At 41.7% G+C, this 20,656-nt stretch overlaps 1 protein-coding gene across 5 annotated transcripts in view; it reads left to right on the top strand.

The window, feature by feature from the left end:
- The first annotated feature begins 2,858 nt into the window (after positions 1 to 2,858).
- The window catches only part of CMC1 (C-X9-C motif containing 1), a 66,794-nt gene continuing 48,996 nt past the window's right edge, over positions 2,859 to 20,656 (top strand). Inside the window, exon 1 of one of the 5 annotated variants that reach the window (XM_057700198.1) lies at positions 2,859 to 3,032. In XM_057700198.1, the coding sequence (XP_057556181.1) occupies positions 3,014 to 3,032 (19 nt within the window). In that variant the 5' untranslated portion in view covers positions 2,859 to 3,013. The remainder of the gene's footprint in view (positions 3,033 to 20,656) is intronic. The other 4 variants (XM_057700193.1, XM_057700195.1, XM_057700196.1 and 1 more) reach the window with 4 other exon arrangements.

Here is a 20,656-nt window from a genome sequence, read left to right as displayed (position 1 = left end):
GCCTCTGCAGACTAATGTTTAAGGCTTTGGGAATCTGGCTTTTCTAATATTTTCAGTCTTTATAACTATCCTCACTTCCCCACGTCCATTGACGTGGTTTCGGGCATTGCCCACCCCTGAGTTACTGAGCTCCCCCTGCGCTCCTGTTGTGTGTCCATCCCTCTCTTCCCTCCCTCCTTTTCCACGCCCCACTGTCCTTCAAGAACAGCTTGAATCCCAAACACTTTTGCTCATTCTTCTAGCATGACAAGTCTTCTCTGCCTATCCAGTGCTACCCTTCTTTTAAGGCCAACCTTAATTTCTCCTCATCTTTGATGTCTTTCCTAACCACCCTGGCACTCAGTCTTCTGTGACAGCAACTGTGGGGCCATTAGGGTCTGGATGCCTGAGCCCCAGGATCATAGCTGGATAACAATCACTGCTCATTCCCAGGACAACGGGCCCTCCTCCCTCTTCCACTCCTATGGCAGTGAGCACCCCCAAATTGTGTATTCATAGTGTGATCACTTAGGAGATTTCTTCTGTTTTGAATTGCCAATTGCCTTTTTATGATCTAACTTAAAAAAAATGACTTCTCTTTTCCAGGTAAACGTTGCCCCCAAATGACCTAGTTTCACACGAGGGAGGAAAGGAATACACTATCATGTACCAGGCAGTCAGGTGCTGTGTTTGCCAGTGGTCCTAGTGTGATGGTCTAGCAGTCTGTTTGTTGTAGGAAGAGCTTCAAGACCCAAGAAAGAGCCTGGAGTCGGCCACAGAGACATCAATGGTCTAAGATGATGAAAGAGCTTATGTGTCTGAAGCAAGGTCCTGGACCCACAGCCCACAGTGTACGGTAGAGGCGGCCAGGAAGTGGTTGCCATCTTTGCTCCTGGGGGGCAGGTGGAGCTGTCAAGTTGGTTCCTGTATTACCATGAAAAGTAGCAGAGGGGCACACCCCTCACCACCACTTGCATAAGAACAATCACTGGCTGGGGCCTGGGGCAAGAAGATAGGAAGGTCAGTCATGTGAGCAGGGTGTAGGTGAAGCAGGTACTGGTTGGGCCGGGGATGTACAGAGAGCAAGAGAATGGCTATCTTGAGTGGCCTGGCCATACTCCAATTTATGAGGCACACAAAACGCATAATTTTACAGATATTCTTGCTTAGGATAAGGCTAAAGTAGAGAGTATCCATTTAAGGGTTGTTTGTTTTAAAGTGAGTTGATTTAAAACACTAAGTAATAATAATGGTTCAAGTGATATTCAGTGATGGCCAAAATTGTGGAAGTGGTCCTTTAATGACTGAAACAGTGTTAGATGGTATCACATTTATTTACTTTGCAAGTGAGAAATCAAAGTCCAGAGAAATGTTGGGACTTAGCCAATCTAGAAAGCTACTGGGTCATGAAACAGAATTCAGGTGGAGGCACTTAGGTCTTTGGCTGATGCTCTCTGTCATGGTAAAGGCTCCCCCTTTTCCATGACAGCCTTTTGTATAAGGAAGATTTCGGAAAAGGAAGATTTCGTTTAACTTAAGTGTGTGTCCGACTTGTGTTTTTGTACCTCACCTCATCTCCTCAAAGAGTTACTTTCTTCGTTAAATCCTTCATCTCCAGAATGAAAGTTGTGTTTCTAAACACATTTATAAACATACAAGGAACAGGGCCTGATTTCCTGCCTGGCTGAGAGAAACATTAATTTTTCAAATTGGCACCTCACCCTACAGCTGTAATAAGGGCCGTTATGCCCAAATAGGCCCTTAAACGGAAGACCTGCTGAGCAGAGACCCACTTTTGCAGCCCTGCTCTCCCGCCTCAGCCTCAGCTTCTCTGCCAACTGACCAGGCGGAAGCAACAGCAGGGGAGGAGGACCTGCAGGTAGGTGGGGAAGGGATCGTTTTGAAAGCCTTAAATCCCTCACAGGGAAGAAGCAGCTGCTCCTTGTTTTTCTAACATCTGTCCCAATCAGCACCTCACCCTTCGGGAGCTAGAGCTAGAGCTGGCTACGCGAAGATATGCTAAGGGAGCCTTTCTGAAGGGTGGCTGGTGACTGGTATGAAGATCACTGCAACCCAGAAAGTTTCTGCTACTGAGAAGGGGGCAGTTGGGGTTCTTGAGGACAATGGCTAACACCTTCCTTCATTTTTTCTCACAAACCTGCAGCTTTAATTGACAGAGTGGGGATTTGTAGCATCGCCCAAGTCGGACTGTGTGCCCTGAGGATATCATTTCACAAGACAGAGGTACCTGTAACGCCCACTGCTTAACTGTAACCTGCGGGAGGCACAGGCTTCCTAGGGCGGAGGGGGTGGGAATCAGGATGCTGCACACTGTACAGGGACGCTGCATCGCCTGTAAGTGTTGCTAGCCGCATTTAGCAGCGTGCTGCGGTACCCTACTTCCTCGCCAACACTGTGCTTCCCGGGACTTTGGGACCTTAGTTTTATTTATTTTTTATTGGGGTATAGTTGCTTTACAATACTGTGTTAGCTTACACTCCAATTATTTCATTCTAGTATTCAGAACCGTGGCTGGAACCTGGCAGGCATGAGACACTTATGAATGAATGAACGTTAACGAAGAAAAAACAAAGGAACGCGCTGGTTCCTCTGGTTCGAAGGCGGGAGTGCAGGGAGGGCTTGGACTTGAACTAAATAGCCCCGGGAGGCGCATCCCCTTGGGTGAAGCCGCGGACGGGGTGGGCCAGCAGCCTCTCAACCTCGGCCCCCAGCGCGCCAGCGAGGTTCAGGCGGCCCCGCCCAATACCGAGCAGCCACGCCCCCTCACCGCCCTCCCTTCGTCAAGTCCTCCCACTCTGGTCACGGGGTTGGGGGCGGGGTCTGGAGGGCGCAGGCGCAGTGGGCGGCGGAAGTCGCAACCAGGAAGTAAGAGGGGCCGGGGCCGCCCCGCTGTACGACGGGCGCCGCGCTCCTCCTACTGCTCCCGCGGGCTGTCCCATCCCGCGTCACGTGCGGCCCCGCCCCGTCCCACTCGTGCGGGTGGCTGAGCGGCTGCCGCCTCCCGCGCGCGGACATGGCGCTCGACCCCGCAGGTACGGGGCGGGAGGCGGGGGTTGCGGAGCCCCGGCGGCGGGCGGCGGGCGCGGGGCAGGGGGCGGGCTGGGGGAGGTGTGGCGCTGAGGCCGCCCCGCCCCGCCCGCTCGTGTCCCCGGCGCCGGGCCCGCTGGCCCTCGGCGAGAGGGTTCGTGGACTGCGGTCCGATTGTGGCTTGCGGACGTTCCCCCCCCCCTGTCGCCGGCCTCCTCGTCTTCATCCTCTGCGCCGGTTTGGGGCACAGGCTCCTTTAAGTATCTGTGGTCCGACTTGAACACACTGATCAGGACGAGGGCCCGTTTCCCTGGAAAGTGTCCCCGGAACCCCGGTCCCTTGCCCTTGGCGCGCCGGCCCCGAACGCAGTCCTCTGGGGTCCCCTGCGGCACCTGGCGCGGAGGATGCTCGCAGAACTGTGGGTCTGGGGAGAGTGCTGATTGGCTTCAGGACATTCCCTTCGTGTTTTGGTTGTGAAGAGGAATGGCTTCCAACCTTGGGAGAGCCAGAAGTGAAACGGCCCCTTTGGTGACTCAGGGAGAAGGAAATAGACGTGTAGCTGACAAGTCTTGTTTGTGGCTAGGGGAGCCGAGTCCGGCTGGGACTCAGAATCTCACGTCCAGCCCGGGTTGCATGCCGTGCTGCCCTTGAGTTCTTATGGAGTAAACGCATACTTGAGAGCTCACTGTGCGTCGTGTCTTGTTCTAGGCCCTAGGAAGCTGGTATTCAGGACAGAAAGATCCCTGCTCTGTCTAGGTGTTGTGTTCTAGTTGTGGAAGAAAGAAGACAGCACCCCTCCCCCCTTACACATACTTTTACAGATTGTGGTAAACATGAAGAAAGTAAGTCGTGCCAGAGATAGGTGGTAAAGAGAGGACCACTTTAGGTGGAAGGGTCAGTGAAGAGCTCTAGTGTCATGTGAATTGGCATCTGAAGGACCAGAGGAAGCAGTCCTGTTAAGAGGTAAGGAACCAGTGTGCTAGGCGCTCCAAGGTGCAAGTCCTTAAACGGTTTGATTGCAGTGAGGGCCAGAGTGTGGACGAGATCCCTCAGGAAAGATCCTGGGAAAGTAGGTAGAACGTAGATGCTGCAGGCCCTGAGCTGTGATAAGTAAGCATTTGGACTTTTCCTGATGTTATGAAAAACCTGTGGTGGCTTTTAAAGAGGGCAGTGACATAATATGATGCGATTTATGCCTTTACTACCCTGGCAGCAGTGGTAGCATTGTAGAGGGGCTGCGAGTGGAAGATTAAGATGGTAGCAGCAGTCCAGGCCACATTTGTTGGTATGTATTGGCCTGGGATGGTATTAGGAAGAAATGGAAAGAAAGAAAAAGCTTCAGAAGATGTTTTGGGGGAGAAATTGATAGGACTTGCTGTTGCATTGTATAAGGGTGGTGAGCAAAAGGGAGGCTTGAAGAGTAATTCCTCGGCTCTTAAGCTGGGTGGCTGGTGATGGTCAAACCTGAAAACACGATGGTAGTTGGAAACTCAGATGAAAGCAGACATGGACACAAAATTGGAATGGAAAGTAAGAAACTGGAGTCAGCAAATAGGATGATTTTTAAAAAAATTCTTTAAGTTCCAGGATACAAATGTATTAAAATCAGCTTTTTTCTTTTTAAACTTAATTTTTATTTGGTTCATAGGTTGAAGCATAGGTTCATATTTTGATATTTCTCTTGCTTCTTACAGTACACAGTGGTATGCTTCTCAGTAGATGAGTAGATATGCCAAATGACGCTTATAAAGCAAAATCTCTTTTCCTTTTGGTTTATGTTAGATTTAAAAAAATCTTTACACAGGTTTGATTTTCATTTGGCAGCAGCTTTTAACTAACTTTGTAGGGTCCATCTTTCTCAAGAAATTCTGAATCCAGCAATGAAATGCACGTTGCATACTTACTTACTCTTACATGTAGTTTTATTTAAGCAAGTTTCCTTTTTGTGAACATAGAGGTATTACCAGCACTCTTCGGAAGCTTCTCAGCCGTAATTACGTTCAGTATTTTTCTTACTATTTGAATGCAAAGAGAAAAAGCTGCAGAGTCCAAAAGACCCAGGGAAAGTGGCCAAGGACAGAGAGAAATTAAAAAAAAATACTAGTTGCTGTTTGCACTTGCATATGTTCAGACTTGATTTGCCCAAGCCTCTGTTGGTTTAAAATAGTCCAGGGCAGTTTGAACATACAGAGAAGAACCACACCCTGAACATTTACTTATTAGGCTAATCTCCCTGCTCCCAGGGAAGTTCTCCCTACATCTGTAGCCATAAACGGAATCTTTGATCACAGGGATTCAAGAAATATACATTATAGTTCATTCTCCTATAAAAGAACTTACACAGTTAGTCTTATTCCAAGTTATAACTTTACCAATCTATAACCCTTTCTGCAAGTATTGTATATATTTTAAAAACCCAGTCAAACTTAGGTGATTGAAATTTTAGAAGTTGTTTATTGATCACCTATAGAAAGTGTTACAAGTGGTGCTTGTTAAAGTAGAATTTCCAAAAAGGTAAATTGATTACTTATGCTAATACAAAGTGAATATGCGTTGAGGATTTTCAACTTATTAATTAGTGAGGGAACCAGTAAAATGTAAAAAACACTCCAAAAAAACGTTGAGAAGGTAGATACATAGAATATGCCATAGATTGTTGGCTTAGATAAAAGCTAGTTAAATAGGGTCATAAACTGTCATTTTGCGGGTCATCTTTCCCACTGGTCAGAATTTATTTCTCTCTCTGTTGGACAAAGTTCTAGAATTTAACCTTTGCCCCTAACAAGTTGTAAAATAGCCCGGTCATGGGAAGTCCAGCGGAATGCTGTCCTGAAACAACACCCAGTTAGGCCTTTGCTGCTTCCAGAGTCCAAAGAGATCATCTGACGTGATTGTATTCCCAGATGACAACTTACAGGAACCTGGGCCCGAGAAATTTGATTTCTTACTTTTTCTAATAACTGGAGGAGCTTTCTCCTGCCCTGTTTTTCTCTTAACCTTTTCCTCTTTGAGCAGGGTAGGTTATTTCCCTGCCCCATCTGTTAGGGTGGATTCACAGTTGGGGCTGCAGGAGAGAGGTTCCCTTACGTGTGTGCGTGTGTCTCCCTCCATGGGTGTTTTCTTCCAGAAATCTAATAAGGGGAGGAACGTGGGTAGTGAGTGGGCTCAGGGGTGGGAAGTGGGGTCAGGAATTTTGTGACATTCCCTGAGTAGGTGTTTAAGGTGTGTACATCCTGGGAGGATGGCATTATGGCAGCTTTTGGAATACTTAGGTCACGGTGGTTCTTTTAGTGGTTCCTGTGGAGATGGAGGTAGATGAGCTTTAGGTATACCAGCACTCTCAGTCACTGGAAGATTCTGCTTTTCAAGTTAGACATCTAAATGGATTGGAAGAATTTTTTTTTTCTGTAAGCCTTGTGTGATTAATATGGAAAAAAATACTATTATGTAGTTGATTAGGAATTTTTTTTTTCTTTTTTAAAAAAATATTTGGTTGCACCTGGTCTTAGTTACAGCAGGTGGGCTCCTTAGTTGCAGCACTCGGGCTCCTGAGTTGTGGCATGCAAACTTTTACTTGAGGCATGCATGTGGGATCTAGTTCCCTGACCAGGGATTGACCGGGGGCCCCCTGCATTGGGAGCGCAGAGTTTTAACCACTGTGCCACGAGGGAAGTCTCTTATTTTCTTATTGCTTCTGTGTTCTCACAGTATCCAGTTAGACACAAATTATATTCATAGTTGAGAGCTAAAAATCTGACTTCCCACGTTTTATGTATTTGTAAGCTCAAATCATGTTTGCACTAGAAAATGTTAATTTTGTCTCATTAATTTAACAACCTGAAATTGTTCTCCAAAATTTAAAAACACTGGCATTAGCAGAGAGTACAGGAGACAGAGAAGCTTTGATGTCAGAGAGGGATGTGTGTGGAGGTCCTATAGGGTTTGGGCTGTGATCATGAAATGTCTCTTAAACCCGTTTGTGGAGTTTGAATTTTATCCAAGAACAACAGGAAGACACTGCAAAGTGTCTAGTCAAGGGAGTGACAGATAGAACTTTCCTTCATTGTGTGTTGATCTTACTTTTGATCAGCTCTGGGAGCGAGCTCTCAGCTGAATTGTCTGCATTGGGGCATCACAACTGGAGGCACCAGAGGTCTGTCTCTTGCGGGTGGTTTTAATTTTGACCACCTGGCCACGGTCTTGTCCCATTGCTTTGCTATGTTTTTTCTCTCTTGTAATTAATAAATAATCTGTGAGGAGACCATTGAAGACCATGCAGATGTTCATTCCTCATCAAAATCCTCCTTTGATTGAGCCTCCATTGATGATTTTTGCCTGGTTTAGTCTTTCCTATGATGGTTGCACAATGATGGTTTTTTACCTCCAGCGTTCTCTCCACATTTATTGGATGGTGTTGACATTTTGCTGTAGACAAGAAACCACTTTGTTTCTTATTGATTTATAGATTTGTTATTGGTGTGGACTCATGAATTTCTGTTTTCTCAGTGGTTTATCATTTGTTACAGTGTGTAATTATTTTGGTGCTCATGTTTCCTCAGATTTGGCCAGTGAGGGTTCCTTCAAATCAGCTTCTGGGTCCTTGTGATGTGCTCCCATCATTTTTTGAGCATTTCCTTTTTTTCTCACATAAGACGTTTCTGGCTCCTCTCGGACCTCCGCTGGCCCAGCCATAGAATTACTGATTTCTTGGACAAGCCCTGGTTCCTTTGCTTGGGCACAGTATTGAGAAACAGGATCCAGGCACCTGGGCACCACTTGGGTGTTTTATGTGCAGGTGATTTATTCGTGGAGTGTTCTTAGGAAAAACCAGCCAGGGAGGGAGGGGAAAAGGAGCCGGAGGGGAGGAGACTGAGTAAGGGTGTGATTCAGGGCTTATTCTGCTTTGGAGGCGAGGGAGCTGGGCTTTGTGATGCCTGTCAGCCCTTGTCCACTGCAGGGGTAGGGAGAGAGGGCCTCGAGAAGGAAAACTACCAAGTGCTCCCACGCCCCAGGGCGGTGCTGGGAAGGTTGCAGGTGTGATGCTTCAGTGTTCTCTCCTCCAGGAGGCACCCATGTTCTCTGCTTATGGGAGGGACACCAGCTTCATCCTGAAAATAACTTATTTGAATCTGTTAGGAACCTTAGTTTGGGTAGCGAGAGCTTGGGTCAGGTAGGAAGGGGTGCCCTTGCACAAATACGTAAATACACACAGATATGTGTTCTGTGTCCAGGTGTAAAGTATCACGGGGTTGTGGTAAAGTTTAAATAACATTCACCTAAGATATACCTAACATGCCGAATTGGTTTTTTTTTTTTTGCCTCTAGGCCATTTGACATGCTTTTCCTTCTTTTTGGAGATTTTCCCTTTCTCCTCCACCCCCACACCTAAGTCTTGTTCATTAAAAAAAAAAAAAATTCAGAGGAGGCTTTTTCCATTGGAGGGTGGATGGTTACCACCCTCCAATCTTTTGCAAAAAAAATTTTTTTAATATTTGGAATTTTAAAAAACACCAAAATAGCAAATAACCTGGGTATGGAGTTTCTTTCATTCTAGATCTCGAGTTTTTCCCTTGAGAAATAAAACGAAACCTACAGATGTGGTATGTTTATATGTATCCAGTAATTTGATAGATGAAGAAAAATCTGATGTGAGAATGGGAATATTTGTGTGGTGAACAGTAAATGTCTTTCATATGATTCCATCTGTTTAACTTTATTAGCAACAGGATGGTTAGAAAGAATAGGCCAGTTAATTACACCTACACCCTACACAGCAAGATGTTCTCCACCAGCTCTGGGAGGCTCTCTCTGTACTGCTCTGCAAACAGCCCCTAATTGAATTTGGAAATGAGTAGGGCTGACTGGTTGCAGACTTTGCCAGTAACCTCAGGCCCTTCAGGAGTTCTAAATGGTATAATCTGAGATTTGAAGATGAGGGGCAGGAAGAGTAAGATGTATTGGAGGCTAAGGCTGCTTCAAGCCTTAAACTTGTATGTTTTTAAATACTTACAGCTGATCTCAAGGGGTTCTAGACTCAGCACAGAAAGTTCTTGTTTCATTGACTGGATTAGTATGGTTATTTACCTCCAAGGGTGTTAATGTATTTGCAGGAATCTCTAGCTGTATAGATGTCAAAAGTGCAAGTGCCTTAGACTTGATACAATTGGGCCACACAAAATGTACACAAATAGGAACGGGGATTCCCACATTAACGTTCTCTCCCCAGGAGCCCCCATTATACTTTTACATTTTTAAGTAGATTGAGGGAAAACATTTTTAAGAACTTGATATTTACTATCCTGCATTATGTTTTTGCTAAAGAACTGTTCCTGGGAGATTTTCCAGATTAAAGGATTTGTTAATTAACTAAGTATGAATAATTGAAAGACAGAGTAGAGTGTTAAATGTTTATGCTGCAGAATAAGGCACATCAGTGTATAAACAATCCTTAGCATGGTGATTGGTACATAGTAGGTGCCTGATAAATGTTTAACAGAAAGAATATCAAATGAATGAATATGTTTGTTCAGCTGTTTGTTAGTATAATGACTATCACATATGGAAATTTTAAATATGTGTGTCATTTATTAAATAGTTTTATTGCATGTTTACCATATGCTAGAAGTTAGAGGGAGTTATGAAGGTTAATGAGACATGGTCTCTGACCTCGTTATACTTAAGTTTCATACAGTGTTGTTTTTTTTTTAATTGGAATATAATTGCTTTACACTCGCACCAGTTTTTGAGGTACACCAAAGTCAGTCAGCTGTATTTATACACATATTCCCATATTCCCTCTCTCCCTCCCTCGATTCCCCCCCACCCTCCCTGTCCCAGCCCTCTAAGGCATCATCCATCCTCTAGTTGATCTCCCTTTGTTATACAGCAACCTCCCACTGGCTGTTTTACAGTTGGTAGTATATATATGTCTATGCTACTCTCTCACTTCATCCCAGCTTCCCCTTTACCCCCTGCCCCCCCCCACAAGTTTCGTACAGTGGTTCTTAATCTAGAATCTAATATTAGAATTATTCGGGGAGCTTTTAATAATACCAATACCTGGATGTTACCTGAGCATCTCTGTTTTAACTGGTCTGGGGTGGAACTCAGACATCAGAATTTTAAAAAGCCCTCTCAGGTGTGGTTGTTAGATGTGTCCAGAATTGAAAACTTCTGGTCCCAAACCCTGTCTTAATCTGCTTGGTTTACCATAATAACATTCTGTAGACTGAGTGGCTTAAACAATAAACATTTTCTCGCAGCTTGGGAGGCTGGGAGTCCGAGGTCAAGGTGCTGGCCGATTTGGCTACTGCTTCTTCCCATTCTTTACAAGGCCACTTATCAGATTAGGGCCCTACCCATATGAGCTCATTTAACCTTAATCACCTCTCCAAGTACAGTCCTTTTGGGTTTAGGGCTTCAACATGAATTTGATGGTGGTGGGGGACACAGTTCAGTCCATAGCAACCATTGACCTAGCAGGAGAAGATATCACAGGTAGTGTGCTGTGCTGTGTTCTCAATCCATGTGTGGGTAGAGCCATAGCATGTGTGCATGGAACACCGTGGGGTTAGAGGAAGGAGAAATCACTTTCAGGTGCTGGGGTCAGGGAGCTCTTTGGGTAGAACAAGAGTTGAGTGTGGTGTTAAATAAGTAAACTTTGATAATAAGGAAATAAGAGGTAGGAGATGGAAAACAAAGGCAGAAGATTGAGCTTGAGTTTGATTTGACCAGTGATTTGCTGGGTGATGTTGCAAGATTGCTTTGAGCTTTTTAAGCCTCAGCTTCACAACACCTGCTTCTGCTTGTGATGGTGTTTGTAAAACAATCCTTTCTACCACCACTTTTTCCTGCCTTCTGAAAATATTTATTGTGCTTTCTCTATGTATACTATATAAACCTAACCTGATTTCTTTTTCTTTTTCTTTTTTTTTTTTTAGCTAAGAAGGATAATATAACCACTGGGATGGCAGAATAAAGATTTAAACTATAGAAATTTTATGTTGAAATTCTGATGGTGGTGGGACTTGGGAATTACTAACAGATAACTTGAAAATGTGGGCCAAGTAGATTTAGAGATAGAGACAAGCACTGAGAACACAGCATAAAAGGTACCATTTTTAAGAGGGAGCCTTGTGGGATTGCCATGGGAGGGATAGGAGCAGAGCTTACTTTGGGAGTGTTTATAGTTTTTTCGGTATTACCATAGTTCAGAATATTTTTGAGACTCCTTTAGAATTTGCCTTCAGTCTCTACAGTACATATGTCTTAATATCTTAATTATTTAATCTTAATATCTTATTATCTTAATATCCTCATTTTGGTAAATTTTTGTTCTGAAGGTGAACTTGAATTTCAGCCAAGGTTAGCCAGAGGCAGACTGGTGAAGGTGGTAGGTAATCATCCTTGGGGAACACTACCCCCCAAGAAAGTTGTATTGTGGAATTGGTTTTAACTCAGACTGGCTCTCAAGGCTATCTCAAGAAAGATGTGAGTGATTTGAGCAAGGGTTGAATCTTGGAAATAAGTGAATATAAAAATAATTCCCCTGCTGTATTTTCAAAATGGTCCATGTTTTTTTGTTAAATTTTATGAACTCTTGTAAGATGGAGGGAAGAACTGGTAGAGCTGGGGTGGTTAGAGGCCTTGAGCAGCAATCGTAGGTGTGCGAGTAGCCCCCCGAGTTCCAGAGAGACGTTTGAGGGAAATAAATCAGGGGTGTGTTGCTGGGAGGCCCAGGCGTGCTGTCATTTATTCCTTCTGTTTCCCGTAATAACACCGCTGGTTTTCTATTAGATATCAATGGGAAATTGTGTTTGTAGCAAAAGACAGTCTTGAAGTTTTACCAAATAAAGTAAAACATGAAACCTTTTCATTTAAGACATGGCCACAATGGAGATTGCAGCGTTTTTCTAGAATTGGCATGTCTTCTTGCATAAGTTGATTTCCTGCTTCGGTATGCTTTTATACTTGTTGTCCCTTTTTGGCCTCATCTTGGTTAAAGCAACGTGGGTGGAAGAGGAAGTTTTCACACCTAGCAATCTGCAGAATCTGAGGTCCAAGAAATAGGTGCTTTTGGGAAATGGGCACATGTGGTGTGAACAAGGTGGTTACTACCAGTGGAAGCTGATAGAACGGAAGAGTTCAAATGTAGCACAATCATTGTGGGAGGTCGGTGGTGTGTGACCCAGAAGCAGAGCAGAAATAGGCACGTCTACCTCATTGATGTGCTTTCCGGGTTTTGTAAGTTTGAGCTTATAAAAAGACTCGATTGTCACTGACTGACCTGATATTTGATGTTTACTCTCTGTGAAGGTACTTTTCAGCCAACAGACAAATCAGTCTTTTTGCTTTTTTTAAAAAAAATAATTTTCTTCATGGTCTGAATCATTTAGCTTTACTTTCTGATCAAAAAATATGAGCTGCGAAGTTTTGGATTTTTCTTGTCCAAAATGATTCTTCTGAAACCAGGTCTTGTCCAAGGGTTCTTTCAGGCTTCCGTGTGACTTTGGAAGCTCAGGGGACATTGTTTGCTGAAGTTCTCTGAAATAGGCCACTGCCCCAGGTGAGGGTCAGGTCGTAGAAGATTTGGGACCTGCCCCTTTATTAGAGGCCTGGGTTATCTACCCTCTGTGAGTCTCCATGTTTTTATGTGCAAAATGCAATCCAAATACTTAACCTGAGGGGGCTTTAGGAAGACTAAAGGGCCTTCCTGGCTTTCGTCTTGGTTTCAGAGCCAGAGGCAGCTGGATTGTTGGGGGGAAGATCTTTTCTACTATGGATTTTCTTTTTTTGTTTTGTCGATTCAAGTGTGGCTTGAAGGGAAGAGGCTGGAAAAGGGAACACTGATCTTCCCTCTCTTCGTTTTCCTAGTCTCGGTAGCCCTGCCCATCCACCCCTTCCTCATCTCACACTGTGGTTGTAGAACAGGGTATGACCGAGCTGGCAGGCACAGGGAAGTCTGGTTGGGGCACCAGTGTCTTTGAGCACTGAGACCAGAGTCCTCCTGGGCTCCAGGCTCGCCATGTGAAGCGTGCAGTGGAAGAGTACCAGAGCAGTGCAGGGATGCTGCCATATTGTACGCAGTGCCGTCTGCCAGGCCCTTCGTTTGGAGGCTCTTGGTGGTACAGAAGAGGGACCTAAAGTAGAAACGGTTACTAATAAGAACACTTCTGCACCTTTGCTACAAGCGTTTTTCTTATTTTTCCTCCAGAGTAAGCAATAGCATGGAAATGCCTGCAGGAACGAATAAATGCAACTAGGAGGTTCCAAAAAAGACAAAAAAGTGGCATTATCTAAATAGCAATTAAATGAGTTACTTTAGTACATTTTCACTATTGAGAAGGCATTCCTTGCCCTTCTGGTGTCACTTCTTTCCAGTGGAAGATTCTGTGATGCTCTGAGTTGCATCATTGTTATCTTTGTGGATTCATAGCAAGTGCTGCTGTCAGTTGCCTTGTAATTGAGGATGGCGGTGTTGCAGGAACATGTGAGCCCCAGAGCAAAGTCTGAACTAACAGAGTCAGCCAGTGAAAAAGGTGAAAATTGACTTTCAGGTGATGATAGAATGTTGAGAAGTTAGAGCTTTAGAAATTTTCCCTGGTGGTGTTATCCTGATTCTTCATCTCAATATAAATTCATGTGACTACAGAGTAGCAAATTCTCAAAATTTGATTTTTTTTTTGTAGGCTCTGGTGCAAATGTATAACATATATGCATCATATTGACATTGAGGGGATTACCCTGTCATTTTGTGAGCAAGAAGTGCCATATCTATAATATTTGCAGTGTTGAAGGAAATTTTGAAATATGTATAAAATCCTAATTAAACATTGACATTTAATGATCGGTACGCTACCAGGTGGTAGCAGAATTTGTTTATGTATTTTTAAGTCTGGTTTGTTCTTGTTTTTGTTTCTTTGGCCGTGCTGCATGCAGGATCATACTTCCATGACCAGGAATAGAACCTGTGCCACCTGCAGTGGAAGTGCAGAATCCTAACCACTGGACTGCCGGGGAAGTCCCAAGTCTGTTATTTCTAATTTAACACCAAGTGTGGAAAATCTAAATCAGTATTCATATGATTCTAGAATTTTCTTTGCCTTAGGAGGTTTTAGAAGAATGATCAGAAGGAATTCTTGCAAGCCATTTAAAAAATATTTCCGGAGGAATATTATAACCTAGAATTCATAATGTTCGTAAATTTAGATATCAGTATTAAAACTTACTGATGGAAAAAATAGTTCAGTATCACAAAGCTATGTCTGAAATAAAAAATAAAATAAAAAAAAAACCAAAGCTATGTCTGTATTCAAGGAGCTAATTCAAAAAACTAGTGCTTTCTAAAATCACTGCAAGATATGTAGAGAAAGAGCGGGTTCATCAGGACACATTATATAGATAAGCTGTGTAGATTAAACCTGTATAAGTAAAAGGAAGCGATCACATTCTTTTGTGATTATGTAAAGTAGATCAGATATCACAGTCTTTCTGCTAATCTGTTCAGTAATTATACTGTTAATTGCTGGTCTCTAGTTATGGTTTGTGCTGTAGACAAGGGGGAAAGAAGTGTGTGGCGAGGGCCCCAGTTTTATTAACTTCCCTCCAAGTAGATACCAGCTTTCCACTCACAGGATGTGTCCCAGGCACTTCACATTCAGCTTGTCCACCCTGAATGGCCTCCTGCCTGGGGTTTCTTTTGTCTCCCTGTCCCAGTGAGTGGTCGCATCATTTCATTTGGAGCCGAAAACTGGGAGCCTGCCTTGACTCGTCCTGGTCCCTTAGTCCCCTCAGGCCCACCAGTCCTCCAGAGCCTCTCTCTCCATCTGTTCTTTTCTCTCCACCCATACTTGCAGTTCCTTCTGTACACTGCTGTTCTTTTTCTCATCTTACAGCAGCTCTGGCAAAGCTAAGGGAAAAGAAGGGCATAAATCAGTAGCGTAAGGCCGAAATTCAGCAATCTATGGCCCGGACAGAATCTGGTAAGGCCCAGAGGCTGTGAATGGTTAGTAACACTTTCAAAGGGTTGTTTGAGGAAAAAAAAAAAAAAAAAAGAGTATACATGATAGAATGGTTAGTAACCTACAAAGCTTGAAATATTTACACTCTGGTCCTTAACAGAAAAAATTTGTTCACCCCCCTGCCATAGGCAGTGGAAATTGGGACATAGTTATAGGTGTGGTAAAGAGGAAAAAGTCGTGTGAACATCTTCATATCATTATTTTGAAAGTCTAGATGAAATGGATAGTTTCCTTGAGAAATATAAATTTACTAAAGACGGCAACTGACTCAAGAAAAAATAAAAAGCCCTAATAAAATTGGATCAGTAGTTAAAATTCTCTTTGTGTCTATCTCCCACACACATACATACTCCCAGACCCTGACTAAACCAGATACACACACACACACACACACACACACACACACACACACGTACATGGCAGGATATTGGCTTCTGTGATTAACTGTTGTTGGACAAGTCCGAAACGTATAGGGCAGGGTGTCAGGAAGGGCAGCCCTGGAACTCTTAGGAGCTGAAGCTGTGGTCTGTAGGTGGAATTCTTCAGGAAAATCTCAGGTGTGCTCTGAAAGCTTTTCAACTGATTAAATCAGGCCCACCCATATTTTCTAGGATGATCTTCCTAAAGTCAGCTGATTAAAGACTTTAATCACATCTGCAAAATACCTTCCAACCAATAGCTGGATTCGTGTTTGTGTGAAGAGCTGGGGACTAGTGTCTGGCCAAATCGATCCATGAAGCTGACTGTTGTAGGTGGTTTCTATCACAATTCCAAAGAACTGGTGGTAATTTTGATTTTTATACAAAGTGGTCCAGAGAATACAAAGAAAAGTCCCTAATATACTGTTTAAATAATGTGATTTTGATACCCAAGGCAGAGGTGCTGCTGAATACTACTCACTGTTCTTCTTAAAGACATTGACAGTAAAAATTGAAAAAGGAAGTTGCAGAGCTGTCGCGATGATTGCCTGTATAGAAGTTGGAAGAGAATCTGTTAGCAGAGTATTAGCATTAACGAGAATTAAGTAAGGTTGTATTGGTTATAAGGACAATATAAAAAATTCAGTTGAAGTACATACCAGCAATAAATAATTACATACTATTTATGAAAAGATACTTTTCCCTATAGAAATAAATCTAATAAAAGATGAACGGTATCTTGAAAGAGTTATAAAACTTCTTGTCTACTTAATTTTTTTTATAATTTGTTTAATTTTATTGGCTGCGTTGGGTCTTTGTTGCTGTGAGCGGGCTTTCTGTAGTTGCGGAGAGCTGGGGCTACTCTTCATTGCGGTACATGGGCTTCTTATTGCAGTGGCTTCTCTAGTTGCAGAGCATGGTCTCTAGGCACTCGGGCTTCAGTAGTTGTGGTGCATGGGCTCAGTAGTTGTGGCGCATGGGCTTAGTTGCTCCACAGCATGTGAGATCTTCCCGGACCAGGGCTCAAACCCATGTCCCCTGCATTGGCAGGTGGATTCTTAACCACTGTGCCACCAGGGAAGCCCCCTACTTAATTATTTAATTTCTGATAGTTATGTGTGAAAATCACCCACGGTGGGTACAGATTTGTATCATGTTTTAAACATATTATCTTAACATATTATCAATTGAAGTAAAATATACCTATAGTGAAATTTATAGATTGTGAGTTTTGCTAAATGCGTATACCCCAAATGGGACATCCCTCAGAGAATATCTGTCTCAACGGCCATGAATAACTAGCGTTCTGATTTCTGTCATCGTAGATTAGTGTTGCATGTTCTTGAATCCTGGGGTATATATTCTTGTGTCTGGCTTCTTTTTTCTCAACAGAATTTTTGAGATTCACCCAAGTTGAGTATACCAGCAGTTCGTTCTTTTGTACTACTTAATAGTATGCTACGGGCATTCAGGTTGTTTCCAGTTTGGGCTATTATGAATAATGCTTCTAGAAAGTAACTTGTACCAGTTATTTTCTGGACATATATTTTCATTATCTTGGGTAAATGAATACCTAAGGAGTGGAAAATAGGCTGGGTGTATATTTAACTTTATAACTTAACAGTTTTCCAAAGAAGTTTATCATCTCACACTCCTACCTGCATATTTGAAAGTTCTAGTTGCTCCATGTTTCTTCCTAACAATTGTTGTCATTATTGTTTTTAATTTTAGTCATTCTGGTGGATGTGAAATTACATCATAGGTTTCACTTGCATTTACTTAATGACTAATGATTTTGAGCACCTTTTCATATACATATTTACAATTTGTGTATCTTTTTGAAGTGTCCACTTTTGCCTCCTTTTTTTATTGGGTTGTGTGTATTTTTGTTATTGCTATTTAGGAGTTTTTTTTAATATATTCTAGAGTCAGGTCCTTTGTCAGATACATATATTTTGCCCATTTCTAATTGGATTGTTTTCTTATGGTCAAGTGTAAGCAAGTCTAAATATTCTGCAAATAAAGATTTTCTCCTATGATTTCTTCTAGAAGTTTTTTCCTTTAACTTTTTATTTTGAAAGAATTACAGACTCATATAAAATACTAATGTATAGTCTCTTGTGCCCTTCACTCTGCTTCCAGTGACATCTTATATAACTGTAGCACAAGTATTAAAATAGGAAACTTGAAGTTGGTACAATACTGTTAACTAGACAGTAGACCTTTTCAGTTTTCACCAGTTTTTATATACATGCATATGTTTGTGTATATGGTTATATGCAATTTTACTCCATGTTCCTGTTCTAACAGGGAAAGCATTCAGTCTTTTACCATTAAGTATGAAGTTACCTATAGGTTTTTTGCAGATTCTTTGTTTGATTGAAGAAGTTTCTTCCTAGTCCCAGTTTACTGAGTTTTGCCTGTGCATTTTTAATGAGTAGTGTTGAATTTTATTATGTGTTTTTTCTGCTTCAATTGATATGATCTTATGGCTTTCCTTTTTTAGACTGTTAATATGATAGATTACATTGATTGAGTTTCAAATAGTGAACCGACCTTGTATCCTTGGAATAAAGGCCACTTGGTGTGGTGTATTTTTCTTTTTATATATTGCCAGATTTGATTTGCTAAGATTTTGTTGAAGATTTTTGCATCTACATTCATGAAGGCTATTAGTATGTAGGTTTTTTAAAAAAAATATTGCTTTGCTTTTGGTATCGAATAATACTGTCCTAATAAAATGTGGTGGATTCAACCAACCACCATTGTATAATACCATAGTACCTATGAATTGAAAAAAATGTGCATGTAAGGGGATCCTCACATTTCAAACCCGTGTTGTTCAAGGGTCAAGTGTATTGGTTTGAGACTTTAAACATGAGCATTTATTTTATAAATTTCACTATAAGCGTTGCTTCAGCTTTGTCTTACACATTTTGATATGTTGTGCTTTCATTTTTATTCAGGTCAGTGTATTCTTTTACTTCCTCTTTTGACATGAATTATTTAGAAGTGTGCTGTTTAATTTCCAGGGGTCAGGAGATTTTCCTGCTATCTTTCTGTTATTCCTATTTAGTTGACTCCATTCCATTTGATTTATCTGTAATGTTCTTGAATTTTTTTAGTTTTTTTAAGTGGTTGTTCTAAAGATTATATTATACATACATAGTTTATCACAGTCTACTAGCATCAACATTTTATCTTTCAAGTAGCATGTGGATATCACACTACCACCAAAGTTGCATTATGCTCTTCCCTTTATGATGAAGTCATCTTTAAAGTTACTTCTGTGTATGTTGAGAATGCTATAATTTTTGCTTGTCAAAAATAATTTTTAAAACAAAAAAAGAATAGTTTATTACTTTTAACCTTTTTGTTGCCCTTTCTTTGTTCCTGTTGTTCTGTTTCCTTTTGTTAATATTTCCTTCCTGTCTGAATAACTTCCTCTAGCCATTCTTTTAGAACAGGACTGGTAGCAAGAAACTACCTTAGTTTCCCTTCATCTCCGTTATCTTTATTTTATCTTCAATCCTGAAGAATGTTTTTTTGGTTATAGAATTCTTGATTGACAGTTCTTTTAGTACTTGAAAATATTGTGCTTCTTTCTTCTGGTCGCTGTGGTTTCTGTTGAGAAATCCTTTGTCTTTTGAGTTTTTGCCCCCCTATATTTCTCTCTGATGCCTTGAAGATTTTTTTTTCTCATTTTCCGAAGTATGATTATGATTTGTCTGGGTGTGTATTTCTTTGGGTTTTTAACTGTTTTCTTGAATTGATAGGTTTATGTCTTTTGACTAATTTGGAAAGATTTCAATCATTTCTTCAAATATTTTTTTCTGCCCTGTATTCTTTTTTCCTTTTTTTCTGAGACTGTGGTAAAATCAATGTTAGATCTTTTCTTTTTGTCTTGCAGGTCCCTGAGCCCCAGTTCATTTTTTTTTAAAATTTTTAAATTATTTTATTTATTTACTTTGGCTGCATTGGGTCTTCATTGCTGTACACGGGCTTTCTCTAGTTGCAGCAAGTGGGGGCTACTCTTCATTGCGGTACATGGGCTTCTTGTTGCGGAGTATGGGCTCTAGGTGCACAGGCTTCAGCAGTTGTGGCACATGGGCTCCGTCGTTGTGGCTCTCAGACTCCAGAGTGCAGGCTCAGTAGTTGCTGTGCACAGCCTTATTTGCTCTGAGGCATGTGGGATCTTCCTGGACCAGGAATCAAACCTGTGTCCCCTGCATTGGCAGGCAGATTCTTAATCACTGCACCACCAGGGAAGTCCCCCCAGTTCATTTTTTAAAAGGCCATTTTTATTTTATAGATTGGAAAGTTATTATTGAATTATCTATTAGTCCTCTGACTTTTTATTATGTCATTTCTGTTTGATTTTTGTCTGGAAGCCTTGCTAAATTCACTTACTAGTTCTGGTAAGTTTTTCTAGGTTCCATTGGGTTTTTTATATGGACAGTCATATGACCTTTGAATAACTATGGTTTTATTTCTTCCTTTTCGATCTGGAAGCCTTTTTTTTTTTTCTTGCCTTATTGCACTGGCTAGAACATCCTGTATAATGCTGAATAGAAGTGGTAAGAGCAGATTTCTTTATCCTGTTCCCTGTTTTAGGGGAAAACATTTAGTGTTTCACCATTAAATATGAGGTCAGGAGTGGGTTTTTCTGTAGATGCCACCTATGTTGAGAAAGTTTCTTTCCTTCCTATTTTATTGAGGGTTTTAGTTAGGAATGAATATTGGATTTTTGTCAAATGTATTTTCTGTATCGTGATAACCGTGTGTCTTTCCTTCTTTAGTTTTTTAATATGAGGAATTACATTTCTTGACTTTTGAATGTTAAATGAAGCTTGCAATCCTGGGATAGACCCCACCTGGTCATTAAGTATTATTTTTTTGTATTGCCGAATTCAATTTGCTTATCTTCTCTTAAGATTTTTACATCTGTATTCATGATGGGATATTGGACTGTAGTTTTCTTTTCTTGTGATGTCTTTATCCGGTTTTGGTCTCAGGGTAATGCTGGCTTCAGAGCAGTTTTCTGAAAGAGTTTGTATGGAATTGATGTTAATTCTTTCTTAAGTGTTTGGTCACATTCACCAGTGAGGCTCTCTGGATCTGGAATTTTTTGTGAGAAAGCTTTAACTACAGATTCAATTTCTTTAATAGAGGGCTGTACTGCTTATATGT

Source organism: Hippopotamus amphibius, chromosome 11 (assembly GCF_030028045.1).
Source record: "Hippopotamus amphibius kiboko isolate mHipAmp2 chromosome 11, mHipAmp2.hap2, whole genome shotgun sequence".
Classification (NCBI taxonomy): domain Eukaryota; kingdom Metazoa; phylum Chordata; class Mammalia; order Artiodactyla; family Hippopotamidae; genus Hippopotamus; species Hippopotamus amphibius.
The sequence above is the reverse complement of the archived record's forward strand: the minus strand, read 5'-3'. Positions and strand labels throughout refer to the sequence as shown.